Here is a 19,884-nt window from a genome sequence, read left to right on the forward strand (position 1 = left end):
ACCACCACCTAATAGTTCCGCCCACCACCATCACCATCACCATCAACTAGCCACTACAAGCTACCAGTGCCGCCCACCACTAACCATCGCTTCTGACCATCACTACCATCGCCCTGCCACCACCACCTATCCACCCATCGCCACCAGCATCGCTCCCGGTTCTCGCCCATCGTCCACCACCGCCACAATTACTGCTCGCAACACACCACCACCACTTGCCGCCATTCACTACCATTTTTATTTTATTCCGACTTTTCCTAACCCATGAAACAACACAAAGTAATAATTCATTATGTTTCTATATAGTAACCAAACATTTCAATATAGAATGATAATCATAAATTTCATTACCTCGTTCATTCTATTCCGTCACTCGTTCAATTACCCCATACCAAACACACTCTTATATTATTATTTTCTTGGATAATTTATATCCTTAATTGTATTAGACTGCAATGACCAAAGTAGGGGTGTTTGGTAACAAGGTGATCCTTTCCAAAAGTAGTACAGTTTGATCACAAACTTACGTGGCGAAAGATAGAGCCACGTAAGCCAAAGCACTGCGTAACCTATCCGATCAATCAAAACAAAACCAATACCCACAAACAACAGGGTTTTGCCTCACTTCACTTCATCACTTCCATTATTATTGTTATTATTATTATTATTATTGCACCCATCCAATTGAACCCAAATTCAAAACCCACCTCTAGATTCAAGTATAATGTAAAGAAATAATCTAATCGAGAGTTAAAAAATCGGTGTTGATTGGTTAAGAGAGTACTACTGTACTGATGTTTAGAAGACATAATATTACTGCAAGGATTTTTGATCGTCAGATTCATACTCCACCTCCTGGTACCTCTGTATGTTCTATACAATTGTTTCTTGATTTCGGTTTAATTACTTAATATTATTATTATTAATTGATAAAGCATTGATTTTGGTTATCAATTTAGGTTATTTGGTATGGGTTTTGGGGGGAAAAGGTATTACCTTTTAGTTGGAGATGAATGTTAAAATTTAGGGGTGTAATTGTGTCGGATTGGCGGGTTGGACCCGCTTAAATCATTTCGTGTTTCGGGTCGACCTGTTTAATGTTCATTTGTGAATCGAATATCACGTGTTAGTAACAAATTAGCTCAAATGAAAGTTTTTTTTAACTGGTGTTTGTTTTTGCACTTTTTGATTCTTTATCTTTTCATTCTCAATTTAAATTTTCTTTAATTCCAAAAAAAATAAAATATTACATTCTTGGTTTTATGTACTTTGCTCGAGATTAGAAGACGCGAATGAAAGGATTGGAGAATGGTTACTTTAGAACTAATGAATAAAGTTTTTGGAAGTTAGGATGTGATTAAGATTTGTGCTTAAGAGGGAAAATTAATTGATACTAAAAAAATCAACTTTTAATTTCAACACTTTTAAACGTGTCGTATTCGGGTTGGCCTATTTTGTAAAACGGGTTATGTCAGCCGGCCCTAAATCTGTTTTTTTCGTTTTGTGTTCGGGTTGTGTTTAAGATCGTATCAGAAATTGCCGCTCCTATCTTTAATAAATACAGCTTTCACATGACACGTTATAATACTTTCATATTGATAGTTCAAAGTTAGTATTTTGAAGGATGGATATGCCTGTAATCTTTTATAATTGTGAAAAAAATAGTATTTATAGTGTTTAGATGTTATTTTTGTGCAATTCTAGCCGATGAAGAAAATTACCAACTTTAGATTTATGATTTGAAATTGATTATCGTATATCGTAGTGATAGTAATCATTTTTAAATGCAATTTTCTTGTATGAATGAACTTCAACTCACCAAACCTATTAATATTGTGTCTATAGGTTCATCGCGCGAGAAGATTTTATGAAAACATAGTTCCAAGTTCTACAATATACGACGTCGAATGTCCTGATCATTCATTTCGCAAGTTCACTGAAGATGGAAAATATCTAATAAGTTTCAGTAGAAACCACCAAGAATTAATCGTCTACAGACAGACATGGTTATCGTTTTCATGCAAACAAGAAGAATGTGATAGCCAAGATTTACCACAAAAGGCAAAGAAATTTGAGAGCTTTTTCACTCAACTGTACTCGGTCCCGCTTGCGTCTGCAAACGAGCTCATATGTAAAGACTTCTTTCTTTATGCAGAAAGTAACCAATTTGGACTGTTTGCAACTTCAACTGCTCAAATCTATGATGCACCTGCTACCGGTGGTGCTATTCAAGGGGTTCCTTCTATTGAAAAGATAACGTTTCATCTATTAAGGTATGTTATTATGTAGGCCTGTAAACGAACTGAGTGTTCAGTGAACCATTTGTGAACTGTTCGGTGGGAAGTTGGTTTATGTTCGTTTAGTAGTTTATAAATGAAGGACCATGAACATATGTTTTTTGTCTGTTTGGTTACACGAACTAACATGAACCATGACTCGTTCGCTCTTTTATGTTCATTACTTCATTTACGTTCAGTAATGTTCGTTAGTTTACATTTGTTTTTAAGTTCGTTTGTTTACATATTCAATTAAATTTCTTAGGCCCGTTTACTTTAGACGGTGTTCGCTAAGTTATGCCTGTTCATCTATTTTCAGTTATGAGCGCTTGTTTACGTTAGTTTATACTTTACACTATTAACAAACAAACACGAACACACTCATTTTATTAATGAACGAACACAAGCAAGAAAACCTCAATCGTCTAATTGTTCGTGTTCAATCGTTTGTTCAGTTAAAGTTAATTGAACGAACACGACTATGCCCTGTTCGTGTTTATTTACAGGCCTAGTTTTATGCAGTCAAAATCCGCTTTGTGTGATTCCCAACCCTTTTTACCTGTTTCTTTTCTAACTATTAATTTACCAAACGGGCCTTTAGAGAGAGAACATAACCTGGATTTACCATTAATAGTGTATACTATTATAGTAGCATTTAACTGAAATGGTAATTTTTTTGTTTGTATGTGTTTATAGATTGGAAGATGGAGTTGTACTTGATGAACGGGTTTTCTGCAATGATTACATCAATTTAGCACACAGCATGGGTGTTTTCTTATTTGATGATTTACTTGCTATCGTTTCTCTTCGGTATCAACGTATTCACATACTTCAGATTCGGGGTTCCGGGAGTCTCGTTGACTTAAGGGCAATTGGAGAATTTTGTCGTGAAGACGATGAACTTTTTCTAAACTCTAGTACACAGGCAAGTGCTGACAAAAGAGTTCCACAACATCTGCTCACAAATAATATAGTGAATGCTCCTCATACTGAACAACCTGCTCAAGAAAGCCCGTTTCTAAGTGGTATAAAGCAAAGATTGCTTTCTTTTATAGTGCGTGGGATCCAAAACGAAGAAAAAGACGAAATTATGGTCGGTTTTGCGCGATAAAACTTTTTTTAATCTTTAGTTTATACATTTTTTTTCACTTGATGTGCATATTTATTGCTTTAATGCTAGTTTGGTTAATTGTTGGTTTTCAGAGAATCCAAACCCTTAAAAAGAAGTTCTATTTTCACTTTCAAGATTATGTCGATTTGATTATATGGAAGGTGTGTTCTGAATTGATTAATTCCTTTTATGCGCTTTTGTAAAATCATGATAAAGCAAGCATCTTTATTTTTCATTTTTGTTTAGGTGCAATTTCTCGACCGACATCACTTGTTAATCAAGTTTGGGAGTGTTGATGGAGCAGTAAGTATTCTGTTAATTATTAAAAGAGAATTCATATAACATTGTTACATAGCATGTTTTAAGTTACAAATATTTATGAAAAGTTTATTCATATAGGTGTCACGAAACGCTGATAGCCACCCTGCATTCTTTGCTGTATACAACATGGAATCAACAGAAATTATTGCATTTTATCAGGTATTTATTTAAAGTGTAATTTTTTTTATATATATTTTGTATAACAAGTTAACTAATCGGACTTCTAATATCTTGCAGATGTCATCAGATGAGCTGTATCTGTTGTTCGAACAGTATTGTGATCATTTTCATATACCGTCTAAAAGTTCCCCGTATATGAATTTTATATCATCTCATTCCAACAATGTTCATGCTCTAGAGCAACTAAAAAGCAGTAAAAATAAAGCTACAAGGTTTTCCGTTGGTAAAATACTGTTCTTTGACTTTTCTGGTCAAACATTATTTATTTTTCTATGATTGATCTTTTATTGTTGGTTTGAAATTATGCAGTTTATTAAGAAAGTGCTGGTCTCTTTACCATTTAACTGTCAGTCTCAGAGTCCTTCGCCTTATTTTGATCAGTCTCTATTTAGATTTGATGAAAAGGTGCATTTTTTATACTACCTATGACTTTATAATGTGTTATTTCATTATTTTTTTTAGTAATGACTAATTACGATATTATCTGGTTGCAGCTTATTTCTGCAGCTGACCGACATCGACAGTCAACGGATCATCCAATCAAGTTTATTTTAAGGAGGCCTCCACATACCCTGAAATTCAAAATCAAGCCAGGTAAGCTTATTTGAATTTTCGCTTCATTCCAATAAAAAAGGTCAGCTTTGACTTTTGGTTACTAAATTCAAACCAGTAGAAGACTTTGTTATAAATTGAAAAAAGAAGCTTTCTTCATGTAACGTTTCTCAAGAGGTTTGTTATAGTTGCAACAAAAAGAGCTTTATGAATCCTTGTTGATTTTGTAGTTGAACAGTGTTATCATTCTGTGTAGAATCTAGAACAAGAAGATTATTTGGTTACAAATTAAAATCCCAGTGCTTTTAGATTTATAATCTTAGTAAGTCTGATATAGTTTCAAGAAAAAGAACTTACCGAATCATAAATTATAAATTCGAAAGCCTGTTTGACTGCAAAAGTCAAACCTTATGCGTTTTGGTCAAGATGACTTTATTACAATTTTCTTTTAATGTACTTTTCTAATAAGTTTGAAACTGTTGCATAAAAAAAACTTTTTATGAATCCTTGTCAATTTTAAGTTTGAAAATTAGTTTGTTTGACCTTAAAGTCAAACCTCACCCTGTCTAGATCAAGGGATGACTGTTACAAATGTAAAACCTACAACTTTCTTTCATTAGTTTTTTGTGAATTTTGATATATTTCGTCAAAAAGAACTTGATTAATCGTCGATTCCTCGTCAATTTCAAATTTGTAAATTATGTTTGACTAAAAAGTCAAACGTTACATTTTAAAATTAAAAAAAAGATAATTTTACCGACAATTTTCTTTTTATATACATCTTTAAACAAGTTCGGTACAGTTCATCAAAATAAATGTTATGAATCTTTATCATCAATTTAAAGTTGAAATGCATGTTTGACCTCAGAAGTCAAAAATTTCAATGTTTAGATCAAGATTGCAATGATTTTGAGCTAACAGTTATATTTCTTTACCAGGACCCGAAGCTGGCGTTACAGATTGCAGGACAAAGAGAATATCGTCATTTCTTTTTCACCCAATTTTGCCCCTCGCCCTTTCGGTCCAGCAGACTCTATTTTTGCAGCCTGCTGTTGTAAACATACATTTCCGCAGATAAACATAAGCCCACACCCGGGATCATAAAATGTGTAAACAACCATGAAAATGGTGGTTGTCGATGATGCATTTGACTGCCAATATTCATAAATGATAAACCCGTGTTTAGGAAAAACATATTTTTGACCAGTTTTATGTTATATAAGTTTCTTATTGTATAATTTTCAACATATAGCTGATATTAGTTAGATTGACTTGCTAGTGTGGTCATAAATGTCATGTTATTTAGACCCAACCATGTAATTGTTTTTATTTTTATTTATATTTTTATTACTGTTTGTTTACTGTTATTCCTATTACCATGCACTTTGGTTGAATGATTTTTTCGTGTAAAATTTACTGTTTAAACAAGTTTACGGATAATATCATAAAAAAGCCAATATAATTTTTTTAAAAGAATAAGTCAATCAACATAATTTTGGCACATAAAATCCCTACGCATGTAAGAAAAAAACATGAAAAACCCGCTCAATCCAGAATTATTAAAATCTAATTTTGGCATATAAAAGCCCCTACGCATGTAAAAAAAACATGAAAAACCCGCTCAATTCTGTTTTGCTATATTAAAATTGTTATGCATGTTTAGAATGCATGTAGTTTGAATTTTTTAATTTTTGTCAAAATATGCATTTAGTATCATTTACTCTTTCGCAATTTTTTTTAGAAAAAAAAAATCATATTTTGACATATATAACGATAACGAGTTATTCTAAATATTTTTTCACAAGTACACGCGTTAACAGAAGTGTATAGATTTTTTTAAGGATACTAGTTAAAGAATTTAATATAAGTTAATAATAAGAATTTAAAAGTTCTTTTCACTTTTTCCACAACCAATTCTAGCAACTATCCATCCAAGTACATATTGGAGCTTATATATGATCAAAATTAATTTTAAATAATTACATCTACCAAACTAACTATCCAATTTTTTTTTTTTTTTAAAAAAAATCTCATAAACTACACCTTGGGCCCACCACTACTTCCTTGACACGTGGCACTCTCCCACTGCTTGATCAACTCAGCATACCCTTGAGCTGAACTTAGAGCAAACTCAGTTAATGAACTCACAGCAACTGTCATTCCTGCACACAACACTTTGATAGCAACTTCTCCCATTTTCTCTGCAGTCTCTTCCTGCCACCCACTCTCCACCATCTCCATCCCCGAACCGCCACTAAACCGTCTCGACGACCCAACCCCTGAGCCACCACCACCTTCTTTCATTTGCTGCACATACAAAGAACCAACCCCGGCTGCAAAAAAGTCTAGCCCGTCCAACACCGGGCCCTCACTAACCGAGTCCAACAGCCGGGCCCATTGGATGCACACGCCAAACATCGGTGGGGCCCCAGCCGACCTTCGGGGAGAAAATGGGAATTTTGTTGTGTTATTCGAGTTTGACCCGATGCAGCGTAGCAGCCAGCCCGTTATGGCGTGAATGTAGGACTTTTGAGGGTTGACCCATGACTCGAAACAAGATTTCCAGTTTTGTAACTCGTATTCAAGATTTGAAGCCGACTGGGCTAGCCGGTGTGGCTCGGTGGGGTGCATTGATGTGTACTTTCTCGGTCTAGACGGTGTCCCGGCTAGTAATATCTTGGCTTCATCGAGTGTTCGTTTTTGCGTTTGATGACACTCCGCCATTACTTTCCACATTCTTGATAATCTTGAAAAAAATGGCATCTTTGTCAATTCATAATGAAAATTATCAACAAAAAGCAAGTAAAAATGAAGTTGTGAAATGACGAATATACCCTTGGATGAGTTCAAGAAGCTGTGGTTGAAGTTCTTGATCCCTTAATGTTTCGATCCTTTTTGATACCGCTTCAACCGAGTGAATCGAAACCTTGATTTGTGTTTGTAAATCTCTAATGGCGGTTCTCGTTTTATGAACCGAAGAATGATCGTCCCCTTTAGCATCATGGTTCCTAAGTTGAGCACATTTCTTATCGTACGCGATACGGATTTTTTCACCAGCCTACATAAATTAGCCAAAACAAAGTTATAGTTACCACCATTCACTAAAAAACCATGAATGTAGGTAAGCTAGTCGAAACGGGCTGGTGGGTTCGGGTAAAAATGGGCGGGCTGGGTCAGGTAACTGGTCAAAACAGGTTTGGATCAAACACGGTCAGGGCCAAAACGTGCAGATCAGGTCAGGTAACGGTTCAAAACAGATTTAGGTCATATTGTATCCGGGTGAAAACAGGCGGGTCGGGTCAGGTAATGGGTCATACTGTATCCGGGCCAAAACAGTCGGGTCGGATAATGGGTCGACTGGGTTCTGATAAAAACGGGCTTTTTAAAAGTAGCATACCTTCACTTCCTGATATAATTTCTTCTCCCACGCGTATAGTTTATCGAGAGTCGACTGATGACCATTGTGAAACATACACGAGTCATCCGACTGATCACTGCTGCTAGCATAACCTTCTTCCTTTGAGGAATTCACCAAGAATCTTGCCGAGTTTGACCGAGAAGACGATGCAGACCTCAACAATGCTACCGGATTCAAAATCTTCATAGCTGCGTATACAAAAATAATATTACACTTGAATACCATCTAGACATAATATAATTATATAACAAAAAGAAACAAAACTCGAACCTGTGAGTTCATGTGATGTTGACACGTACTGAGCCCGATTAGCATCTAGCAAAACCGAAAGCTCTTTCGCTGAATCCGAAATAATCTGAAACTGAGCTTCAAGATCTTTAATAACTTCCGACATGCTCGTGGGCCTTCGGTTCACATACACCGTGAACCCGGGCCCTGGCCCGCCTTCACTTTTCCTCTTTTCTTGATTCAAACCACCCTCCACATTCCCATTATTCACAACTTTCCCTGAACTCTCCCCTTTCATAACCTCAAGATTTTTAACATTACTCTTCACCGGCGGCGATTCTAACTCATGCTCGCTTTCGATCTCACTTCCGTCCCCACTATCCGTCTCGAACGCATCCTCGTCGTCATCATCATCGTTATCGTTAACATGATCATGATCATTTTCATCAATGACTGATATGTCATCTTCATGATCACAATCCAAATGCTCGGTTTCGGTTTCTTCTTCAAGCTCAGGAATCCCTTCTTCTTCTTCTCTAACTTGTTGTAACCCATTAACATCGTCATCGAACTCGCTGGTTCTTGCATTGTACCCGTAATAATCCAACGAAGAAAACGGGTTCCATAAGAAGTCCCATTGGGATGATCTTTGAGGGGAAGGTGGAGGTATATTCGGCCGGTTGTAACTAAATATAGACGCCTGCGATTGCGATTGTGAATGCATACCGAAGAAACTATCAGCTGCGTAATAGTAAGCTGGCGAATGGTTGTTGTATGACTCCACTCTGGCAACCTCGGGTGGGTCAGGCGGCATTTCTTCGACGAATACCGACGCATTTCCGCCGGATCTAAGGTAGTTGACTTTCGGTTGGTCAATGGTGAATGAGTTGGGGGAAATTGTGATGAATCTTGGGGTGTTTTTTTTGGCTGACTTTTGGTTAGTTGACTTTTGGTTAGTCAATGATGGGAATGGTGGTGTGGTGAATGAATTTAATGAGAACCCGCCGGGTTCGTCATCGTCAACGTAGTCTTTAAGGGCTGCTGAGACTCGTTTAAGTGATTGGAGATAAGCTTTGTGACCCGAAGCAAATTTGGTGCGATGTTCAACGGCTTTCTTGATGAAGTTTTTACGGTCTTTACAAAGTTGCACGGCTTCTTCGTCGTCTAGTTTTGATGAAGAACATCCCATTTCTTGGTTTCACAAGTTTTTGTGATTCATAAGGGTCTTGAGCTCAGGCCTGTTTTGTTGAACACAAATGAATCAGAATTGCAAATGTACACAAAAAATGTTGACTTTTTCAGAGTCAAATAAATAATTTTATGTTTTGTTTTTAAGAGTTCTTTATAACTAAATTAAAATCTAGTGAAAAATATATAATAACATATGCTAAGAGTGTGAGACATTACATATGCACTCACAGGTTTGGTGAACTAAAATTTGACTTTTAAAAGTCAAATTTTAGAATAATCTATTGGGAATGCTATAGGTAACTTACATATACTAGTTTTAAAAAAACAGTTGAAAGTTGAAACTGAGTTTAACCTAACCAAGCTAAAATGGCTGGTTAGACCGGGCTAGGAATAATATGGTTTGGTTTACGGTTGGAAAAACCAAGTTTCACAGTTAGGGTCAGCGAAGATATTAAGTCAAAAGTTTAAAAAATAAATTAATAAAATTTTAGTTATAATATATACATAAAAATAAATTAAAATTTGAGTTATAATATATACATAAACCCTATAAAAATAAATTAAAATTTTAATTTATTTTTATTCACATTTCATCATAAACCATTTAATACATAAAAGGTAAAACGGTGTTTTTTTAAAGCCTATCACTTACTGAACTTTCGAAGATTTAATGACACGACTCTGTGTTAAAGAAAAAGGCCGAAACTTCTAAAAAGGCAAAACTGGACCATTTTGGTCTGTTTGGCCGGTTCGGTTTAGTTTTCCCACAAACCATAGTTAACGGTTCAGCCTAGAACTTCTGTTAAAACCGGCATAGCTGCCGTTAACGTAAATGATGTAAAATTAAAAGTTAAGCTCATAGATGATAAAAATGATAACAATAATGGGATTAATTTGGGAAACTAATTAAGAGGATAATAACTACAAAATTTCTCTTTTTAGTGTTAAATATACAAAAGAGGATAAAGGTCCAGTACAAGCTGCAGCCTTGCAGAGTTCATCACATGGGTTAAAAAATACATAATAAAATTTTTTACCAAATAAATACTATAAAAATATATGTAACTAATTACAAAATTGGATGAAGAAAGATAAAGGGAATTATTAGAACCTTGGGAAACTCCAAGTAAAATAAAAAATAATAATAAAAAAAAAAACTAAAAAAAGCTTCTTCTTGACTAAACCAAATTGCCAGAATAACACAATATTAATAAAAATAAAAAAATAAAAAAAATAGCATTGATTTAGGGAAGAAGTATGAGGTATAATTAAACAATTCATTTAACAAGAAATAATCAAATTAAATAAAATACTTAACTTTAAAACATTATTTTTGTTATGTTATAAAGATGTAAACTTGGCCAATAAAGTCAAATAATTGACTATCAAAATCTAGAATTGTAGTAACAATAAATTGATTATTTAGCCTTAAAAATCACAATAAAAATAAAAACTGGAAGTGCATTCAACTAATACTTATACAAATAATAAACAAATCAGGATAAAATATTAAAACCTTCATGCAGTAACATCAAGAAACAATAACAAACATACATAAAAAGCTGAGAATATTATTATTATCATTATTATTATTACCTGTTTTGTTAAGATATCAATGGTGGAACAAGATCAGCTTCAAGAACACACACACACAGTTCACAAGAGAGAGAGAAAAACATTGTTTCAAGAACACATAATAAAACACAAACACACACACACACACACTTGTTGTTTTGGTGTGTTAAGAGAGAGAAAGTGCAACGGTCAAAACTGTGCTTAGAGTGGGAACATAATGTAATAAAAACCACAGCATTAAAGAATATTAAAGCTACAAAATTAATGGGAACATTATTTCCAGGCTTAATATTTGCTACATTTATGACAAGGTACAGACTTTAATGCGTTTATTACACTTTATGAATGCATGGTTTTTTTTATTATTATTATTTTAAAACATTTGCCTTTATAAAAAGGTTTTATGTTTGGAGGCCTGAATATAAAGGAAAGAATCATATGAAAGAGATTGGCAAATCCAACTCAGTGAAATTCCCATTTTGTCCCTTCCTTTTGACTTAATTAAATAGTTTAAGCTTGCTCGAAATCGACTTGTTTGTAAGCAATTTGAACCCGAGCCAAGGTAAGCTCGCTCGTTTTGTAAATTATCATTCTGGGTTCTATTAAAATCGTTTTTTTCATCTTTTTTTATTTCGTTAAAAGTGTAAGAAAGAGCCTTAGTCAGTCATTGATCAAGTGTAATGAAGGGTTATGATGAGAATTGTGTCATGTGTGCTTCATTTTCAAGCCAGATCGGTTTTCAATCCAACAAGTAATCAGTCGATTCAAATGGAGAATGGTCATAGAAGGCTTAACTGGATCGGTTCTCAATCCAACCAGTTCAACTAGACCGCCTGGTCTGATTTTTAAGACAAACAACTTGGTAAAGCGAAATGTTATATAACAATAAACTAATTTGGTATTAACTACATATTTGATCATTTGTGAGTGAGACTTGTTATTTTAAACAAAGACAAATTTAATTTCAATAATCCAAATAAGATATATTGACCAATAATAATTCATACGGACAATTTGATCTATGACACTTTTAGCATTTTCACTCTAACAAAAAAAGTTGTTAGAGTTTGGTTTGTTTATTGCTGTACAATAACAAAAAAAAGTAATTTTATCTGTTTGTTATTGTACAATAACAAAAAAGTAACTTGGTCTGTTGTAGAGTATTTGTGAAGAATGAGATACCATAAAATTATACAAAGTTACTTTACGTTAAAATGAGACTATCTTAGCTAAGGAAATGAAAAATAACGTCAACAATCAAATTATAAGTATGGCTTATTATCATTTAATGAGTCATATTTTGTATTATTAAAATCTAACTTAGTTAAAAATGATTTAAAATAGGATAATAAACATATAAATAGTTTAGTAACCAATTTCAAACAGTAACGATGTTTGATTGTTAGAAAAATTAGAAAATTTGTTCTTGCTTTCAAAGACACATATGAAAACTAACATAAAAAGAACATGAGAACACGAAGTGGCATCAATTGATTTGATAGGTTTTTTTCATCAATTTTGTTTACGCTGTAAATAAAGTACATACGTGTTTGTGAGTCTCTCTTTTTTTCGTTTTTAATAATATTTGAAGAGGTAGGTCCCAGCAGAGCCCAGTTGGTCCCGCAAGACTCACCTTGAACAGGGACGTCTGCGCAAAGGCCATCTGCTCCCGCAGGACCCACCATGCTCAGAGAACCTTACGCGCAGTACGCAAGCTGTACACGCAGGGAAAGCCTCCCAATGGTGAAGTACCCCGCCTGTTCCCGCAGTTGCGGATACAAGCCATCAGGGAAGGCTACCCGCAGACAGCAGGGCTACACGCACAAGACAATAGCTACTTCAGTAGTCACATGAAGGAATGAGCAAGGCGGGAACAATCCCGCCAAAATGAGCCAGTCCGTATGATTCTGAAAGATCTTTTGTACTATACCTACCAAGGTATGGATAGGACAGACAATCTGACCAGAACAGCCCATGAGCCAATCACAGGGTGACAGCTCACCGACAACAGTACGAGGAGGAGCACCCTCTAGTACTGTTTGTCACTATTAGCCGCTGCCTACTCACCAACTCTTACTGAGGGGCATGCGCAGCCTACAGTTGGTAGAATAGTGTTACTGTTGGCCGTAACCTATTCACCAACCAGCATGGCCTGCGTATAATCCACAGTAGGTGGGACGTGCATAATCTACAGTTGGTGGAATAGTGCAGCCGACTTTGTTACTGTTGGCCGTAACCTATCCACCAACCAGTATGGCCTGTGCATAGTCCACTGTTGGTAGAACAGGAATACTATTCAGCCGGCTGTACCTTCTAGGAAACCTACCTTCGGCTATAAATACTCCAACATCTTGGAATGGTAAGATCATCTGATATCTCAATCTTATCTAGCAATCTCTTAATATACACTTATATTCAGAGCAATCTAGTCTGATTCTCACGCCGGAGGGTGGTCACAAGGAGGAACCCCCCCTTCTCAGTGACGAGCTTACGGTGTTTGTTTTGCAGGTCCCCTGAAGAACAACCGTCTCTGTTGGACCTCATTCTCGTGGGAAACATTACTTAACCCCCAGATTATCTATAATCTGTCCAGGGTTCACTTAGTGTTTCTTCATTGGCGCCATCCGTGCATAAAAGCTAGAACTAATTTAGTTTTTTCAAATTTTCTGAAGAAATGGTTAACGTTACTCCGGTCCAAAGGCCAGTAACCGACCAAGAAACCCCGGTAACAACCCCAGCAACTGGGGGGAACACCGGTGGTTATACAATACTTACGAACACTACCCCGACTACCCAAGCCGGGGCAAGTGCAGTAAATATTCCACTGGGGTTCACCGATACCCAGCTGGAAAAACGAACGAGGGTCCCTCGCCAAACACTAGATCAAGTGAAGGCGTGGGCCGAAGCACGTCAGAAAGAGTTCCAAGCTGAATTGGACGAACGCTTGTGTTCAGTTCAACAGGCTGACGAATTCGGCAGTACTCGCCAACACCTCATTATGAACAGCGAGGGCGAGTACTCAGACGACGAGAGGGAGGAGTCCGATACCGACGCAAACCCTCGCCATAAGGCGAAAGGGAAGCGTAAGGAAACGGACTCCCAGCCAAAAAGGGATTTTGGGGAAGGCTTTAAACCAACAAATGCAGAGAGAAACCCGCGTGACTTCTCCAAAACCTTTAGACCAACTGCTACGAATGCAGGAAAGTCAAAATTTGCAAGGGACATTGCGGAAGCAATCGCCCCGTGAAGTGCCAAACAAATGTCCAACATTGGCACTTATGATGGTCTATCCGACCCAGACGACCATTTGAACAGGTTCATTGCGGGGGCTACCGTCAGTAACTGGACGGAACCCACGTGGTGTTACATGTTCCAGATGACTCTGGTCGGAGCAGCCAGGGCATGGTTCGATCGTTTACCGGTCCACCACATATATGACTGGGCGGACTTTCAGAACAAGTTCAGCCAGCACTTCAGCCAGCAGAGGAAGTATACTGAAGAGCAGTGGACGATCCTCAACTGCGTTAGAGAGGAGGATGAATATTTACTAGACTTCATCACCCGCTTCAACTCCAAGAAGCTGAGTCTGGGCAACATAAGTGAAGATCTTGTTCGCGCCGCTTTCATCCAGGGCGCCGAGTACCCAGAGCTTATCCGCACATTGACGGGTAAGGACGGCATGCCATCCACATGGGATGCCATCATGACGGCAGCCAAGCGCTTTGCCGAGACGGAGAAGCAGCTGGGAAGAGATCTTCCCCAGAGTACACACCTCTACACGCAGAGGACAAGGGAGAACAACGTTAGGACCGCCCGGCAGAACAAAAAGAGGCGGCTAGGTATTTGGCAGTCAAGGGTAAACTTTGACACCTCATCCAGCTCTCGCCCTCTTGTTGGCGGAAGGGACAACACACACCCTTCAAACCGAAAACACCGGTGGACGCCACTCACCAAGAGCGTCACGGAGATATTTGCCACGGAAAAATTGCCATGGCCAAAAGCCCCATTGATCCGGCAGAAACCTAATGCGGATCAAAGCAAATCCTGTGATTTCCACGGGACAAAGGGTCATGGTACTGAAGAGTGCACATCCTTGAAGGATATTGTTGAGACATTTGTCAAGGATGGAAGACTTGCACATCTCGTGGCATCAATCAAGAAGGGAGGAAGGAATGACAACCAGTACAGAGGTAACGGACGAAAGCCCGTCGACATCAGCATCAACATGGTTCATGGCAAGGTCAGAGGAAGAAAAAGACGAGTGACAGAACCATGCGCGTGGAAGGAAGCTGAGGTGCGCTTCCCGCGAGTGCCAGGAGGCCCCAGCAAAGAAGGCCCCATCGTCATCAAAAGCCAGCTGGGGCATTACATCACTTCCCGCACTCTTGCTGACAACGGCGCTTCGTCGACAGTGATGTACAGGCAGTTCTTTGACAAGCTGGATGATGAAGACAAAGAACGCTTGGAAACGGTCTACGCTTCAATGGAAGGGTTTGACGGCAGTACAGAAACCCCCCTGGGTATCCTATCTTTCCCCGTTACTCTTACCGATGGGAATCATTCACGCACAGAAGACGTGGATTTTGTCGTGATGAGAAAGCCACACCACACGTACGACATCCTATTCGGAAGAGACGGGATGGCAAGATTCAACGCCGTGGTATCTTCAGTCCACGGCATGATGGGATGGCCAACAGCTGAGGGTGTAGCGATGATCACTGGCATTCCCCAGGTATGCATCGCATCTGTCTCATCTAAACCCAAACCGAAAATGGCTAAACCAACCATCACCGAACCGGAAAAATGGGCCTTCAATGGCAAATACCCCGACCAGGCCGTTACCATTGGACCAACAATCGTTGATCCCACCCGCACCCTACTCAAACGCTTACTGCAGAAAAACGCTGACATCTTTGCGTGGGCACCAGCTGACATGACTGGTGTACCCCGAAGTAAGGCGGAGCATAAGCTCAAGTGCGATCCGGCTGTTACGCCAGTTGTACAAAAGGGCAGAGTAATGGGGCCTGAACAAACTAACGCGTGTAGAACCCAAGTCAAGGAACTCCTTGAAGCAGGCATCGTACGCGTTAGTAGATATCAAACATGGGTTGCAAATCCCGTAATGGTACCGAAGAATGACAAACAATGGCGCATGTGCATAGATTTCAAAGATTTGAACAAAGCATGCCCCAAAGATTGTTATCCGTTACCAGAAATTGATCTTAAGGTGGATTCGTTGGCACCATTTCGCCTTAAATGCTTCTTGGATGCGTATAAGGGGTACCATCAAATCCACATGGCCGTAGATGACCAGGACAAAACCGCATTTCGGACGCCCGATGGTACATTTTGTTATAAAATGATGCCATTCGGACTTAAGAATGCAGGGTCCACGTACCAACGACTAATGGACAAAGAGTTTCATGCCCAAATCGGGATAAACTTGGAAGTCTATATGGATGATTTGGTCATCAAAAGCCCCGAGCCAGAAGCGATGTTGAAAGACATTGAAGAAACTTTCAACACGCTCAGAAAGATAAACATGAAGCTCAACCCGAGCAAGTGTTCATTTGGGATGGAAGAAGGGAAGTTCTTGGGAGTCATTGTTACTAAAGATGGCTTCAGAGCGAACCCTGAAAAGGTCGAAGCCATTGTTAAAATGGAATCACCTACCACCATCAAACAGGCTCAGACACTGAATGGACGACTAGTCGCACTTAATCGCTTTTTGGCAAACCATGCGGATAAGTCGTTTCCTTTCGTGTCAACATTGAGAAACTGCTTAAAGAAAACGCACTTCCGCTAGACACCAGAAGCGGAAGCAGCTTTTCAGGAGATTCGGTCACGCCTGATCGAACTCCCAACACTCACAGCACCACAAGCGGGAGAGGAGTTAATCCTATACCTTTCCGCAACAGATAGAGCAACTGGGGCAGTCCTGCTAATAGAACGAAAAGGCATCCAGATGCCAATCTATTTTGTTAGCCGTGTACTAACAGACGTAGAAACCCGGTACTCTACCCTCGAAAAATTGGTCTTAGCACTTATACACGCTTCACGCAGGTTAAGACGATATTTCCAGGGCCACCCAATCACCATTCTCACCAACTTCAAACTCTCAAACGTTCTAGGCAAACCCGAATTATCGGGACGTCTAGCCAAATGGGCAATTGAATTGGGAGAATATGCAATTAAGTACAAGCCAAGACCAGCCATAAAAGGCCAGGTCTTGGCCGATTTTATTGCAGAAGTCCCCGCTTCGCGGGAGAAAGAGTGCCAGGAGGAGGCTCAACCCTCCCCAGCACAGGACATCAATGATGTCTGGCGACTCTACACTGATGGAGCAGCCAGTAACGAGGGTTCAGGCGCAGGGTTAAAATTAACCAACCCAGCAGGCCAAGAATATACTTACGCTATTCGGTTGGATTTTCCAAGTACGAATAACGAAGCCGAATATGAAGCATTCTTGGCCGGATTGAGAATTGCGCGTAAGATGGGAGTGAAAAACTTGGAAGCCCACGTGGATTCCATGCTGGTGGCCAACCAAATAAATGGGACGTACACGGCTGTGAATGACACAATGGCCCTGTACCTCGCCCAGGCAAAAACCCTTATGCGTGATTTTAATGATTGTAAAGTCATACACGTCAAGCGCAGCGAAAACAAATCTGCGGATGCGTTAAGCAAGCTTGCATCACTAGCCTTCACCCACTTGGGAAAGGACATCCGCATTGAACTCCTCGAAGCACCATCAGTCCCGCACAAGGAAATTTGTGTCATCCAAACCGGTACAGAAACATGGATGACACCAATAATAAATTACCTTGCAGCAGGAACACTACCAGAGTCAAAAACACAGGCAAGAAAACTACGCTGTAAAGCACTGAATTATCAACTTGTCAATGACATCCTTTACAGACGTAACTTTCTTGGCCCACTCTTAAGATGCGTGGACAACCAAGATGCTGACTACCTCCTAAGGGAAGTACACGAAGGCATCTGTGGAGTACACGCAGGTCCACGCGCTGTTGTAGCCAAGCTAAACAACGCGGGATACTTTTGGCCGGGGATGCATACGGATGCACTGGCATACATCAGAAAATGCAGGTCTTGCCAGCTTTACGCACCCAACACGCACCGCCCGAAGAATGAACTGGTTCCAGTCACTTCTTCATGGCCATTTCAGAAGTGGGCCATCGATGTGACAGGCCCATTTCCTACAGCAGCAGGAAATGTTCAGTTCCTAGTGGTAGCCATCGACTACTTCACCAAGTGGATAGAAGCAAAACCTTTAGCCCAAACAACCGCGAAACATATCAAAAAATTTATTTGGGAATTTATTATTTGTCGTTTTGGACTTCCACAGAATTTGGTGAGCGATAACGGCACCAACTTTGCTGACAAGAAGCTACAACAGTGGCTAAAAGAACTTCAAATCACCCACACCTTTACCTCAGTGGCACACCCGCAAGGTAATGGTGAGGTGTAAAGAGCAAATAAGAGCATTGTCGAAGGCATCAAGAAGAGACTATCGGAACACAGATCCGGCTGGGTGGACGAGCTTCCGCACGTCCTTTGGGCAAACAGAACGCTGAAGAAGGCCAGTACGGGAGAAACCCCATTCAGCCTCACTTATGGCACTGAAGCCATGGTCCCGGTCGAAATTGGTCTACCCTCACCAAGGGTCTTGAGTCAGCCAGAAGACAATGATGCGGAAAGACGGTTGGATCTTATGCTAACCGAGGAACGCAGAGACTTAGCCGCAGTGCGTGAAGAGAACTACAAACGACAAATGCAAAAGTACTACAACACGCGGGTAAAACTCTGCAACTTCAATATAGGAGACTACATACTGCGTAACAACGAGGCTTCAAACCAAGAGCGCCCGGGAAAGCTGGCCCCGGTCTGGGAAGGGCCATACATTATCAAAGAAGTCCTGGGAAAGGGCGCATACCGGCTCGAAAGGCTCGATGGCACTCCCATCCCAAGAACATGGAATGGAGCTCAATTACGCAAATGTTATATGTAGATCAATTCCAAAACTTGTAAAGAAAAGGCCTAGAGCCACTTCTAATGGAAATGATTCTCCTTTCATAATGTGTTTACCTTTATATTTATGAACTTCCCACTGGTGCCGGTATTTACCGCATAAACGGGAAGAAGTAAGTCGTTACGTGTGGAAGGCGGCAAAACCCGCATAAACACAACGTTAAAAATAAGGGAAACCTACACGCAGGTCAGATGTAAGTAAAGTTTAGCCATCCTTGTAAGTGCAAGTGACGGTCTTACCCGCACAATCACGAACAAGGAAGCAAAACTTCAACCTATCATCTACCACGTTCAAAGGTTATCCTAAAAAAAAAAAAAAAAAAAAAGATGAGGAAAACCTACACGCAGGACAGATATGGGTAAAGTTTAGCCATCCTACTAAGTGCAAGTGACGGTCATACCCGCACAATCACGGAAGAGGAAGCAAAACTTCACACCTATCTACCACGTTCAAAGGTTAACTTATTCTAAACACTTGGAAAATTGCTAATTTAAACTAAAGTATGTAAGTCATATAACGTTTATAAAGCAAGGAATCCGATGAATCAAGCGGTCTTAGCCGCACAAAGATTTCAATGAATCAAGCGGTCTTAGCCGCACAAAGATTTACATTTCATAAATATTCGTTACAAGAATGGCCGGGTAACTACCCGCCTACAAGAGTAAATCTATACAAACTAAATCTATCCTAGCAGCGGGAAGGGATCTTCAGGATCAGGCTTCAGGGCCACTTCCACTTGGACCAGCGCCGTCAGTAGAGCGTGGCTGTTCAAGGAAAGCCTTAAGGATAGGCAGCCCATCATCAGCAGCAGCAATTTCATTCACCTTCTCCACCACCGGATGCGGGAAGGCGGCGTATTGATTTACTGCTTGGTCATATATGGCTTCAGTATCTACATTGTACAAAGGGAAGTTGGATGGCGGGACGCCTTTCTCAACAAACCCTAGACCAAGCAGGAAGCCGACCCGTTCCCCATCCTCGT

The 19,884-nt window shown here is 39.4% G+C and overlaps 2 protein-coding genes across 2 annotated transcripts; one reads left to right on the forward strand and one right to left on the reverse strand.

Annotated features, from left to right (window-relative positions):
* The first annotated feature begins 756 nt into the window (after positions 1–756).
* LOC143567000 (light-mediated development protein DET1-like) lies at positions 757–5,831 on the forward strand. The gene is made up of 10 exons (XM_077053537.1): positions 757–866; positions 1,846–2,273; positions 2,973–3,369; positions 3,480–3,548; positions 3,634–3,690; positions 3,787–3,867; positions 3,946–4,107; positions 4,198–4,293; positions 4,383–4,482; positions 5,379–5,831. The coding sequence occupies exons 1-10, from the start codon at positions 795–797 to the stop codon at positions 5,516–5,518; spliced, it is 1,602 nt and encodes a 533-aa protein (XP_076909652.1). The 5' UTR covers positions 757–794; the 3' UTR covers positions 5,519–5,831.
* A 519-nt stretch (positions 5,832–6,350) lies between these two features.
* Positions 6,351–10,994, reverse strand: LOC143568293 (nitrate regulatory gene2 protein-like). Its single transcript, XM_077054483.1, has 5 exons — positions 10,874–10,994; positions 8,129–9,324; positions 7,838–8,046; positions 7,275–7,498; positions 6,351–7,186 (listed from the first exon to the last, which is right to left on the reverse strand). The coding sequence occupies exons 2-5, from the start codon at positions 9,273–9,275 to the stop codon at positions 6,478–6,480; spliced, it is 2,289 nt and encodes a 762-aa protein (XP_076910598.1). The 5' UTR covers positions 9,276–9,324; positions 10,874–10,994; the 3' UTR covers positions 6,351–6,477.
* Positions 10,995–19,884: the final 8,890 nt, after the last annotated feature.

Source organism: Bidens hawaiensis, unplaced genomic scaffold, assembly GCF_021521415.1.
Source record: "Bidens hawaiensis isolate Kalapana, Puna unplaced genomic scaffold, B.hawaiensis_p1.1 tig00001236_1, whole genome shotgun sequence".
Taxonomy (NCBI): domain Eukaryota; kingdom Viridiplantae; phylum Streptophyta; class Magnoliopsida; order Asterales; family Asteraceae; genus Bidens; species Bidens hawaiensis.

Bases quoted from the DNA above. Each gene is read 5' to 3' on its own strand.
- LOC143568293 (XM_077054483.1), bottom strand. From the start codon at position 9,275: ATGGGATGTTCTTCATCAAAACTAGACGACGAAGAAGCCGTGCAACTT. The intron at 8,047-8,128 runs GTTCGAGTTTTG...TTGTATACGCAG, and splicing joins AACATCACATGAACTCACAG to CTATGAAGATTTTGAATCCG. The intron at 7,499-7,837 runs GTATGCTACTTT...TAATTTATGTAG, and splicing joins AATTATATCAGGAAGTGAAG to GCTGGTGAAAAAATCCGTAT.
- LOC143567000 (XM_077053537.1), top strand. From the start codon at position 795: ATGTTTAGAAGACATAATATTACTGCAAGGATTTTTGATCGTCAGATT. The intron at 867-1,845 runs GTATGTTCTATA...TTGTGTCTATAG, and splicing joins CTCCACCTCCTGGTACCTCT to GTTCATCGCGCGAGAAGATT. The intron at 3,370-3,479 runs GTCGGTTTTGCG...GTTGGTTTTCAG, and splicing joins AAGAAAAAGACGAAATTATG to AGAATCCAAACCCTTAAAAA.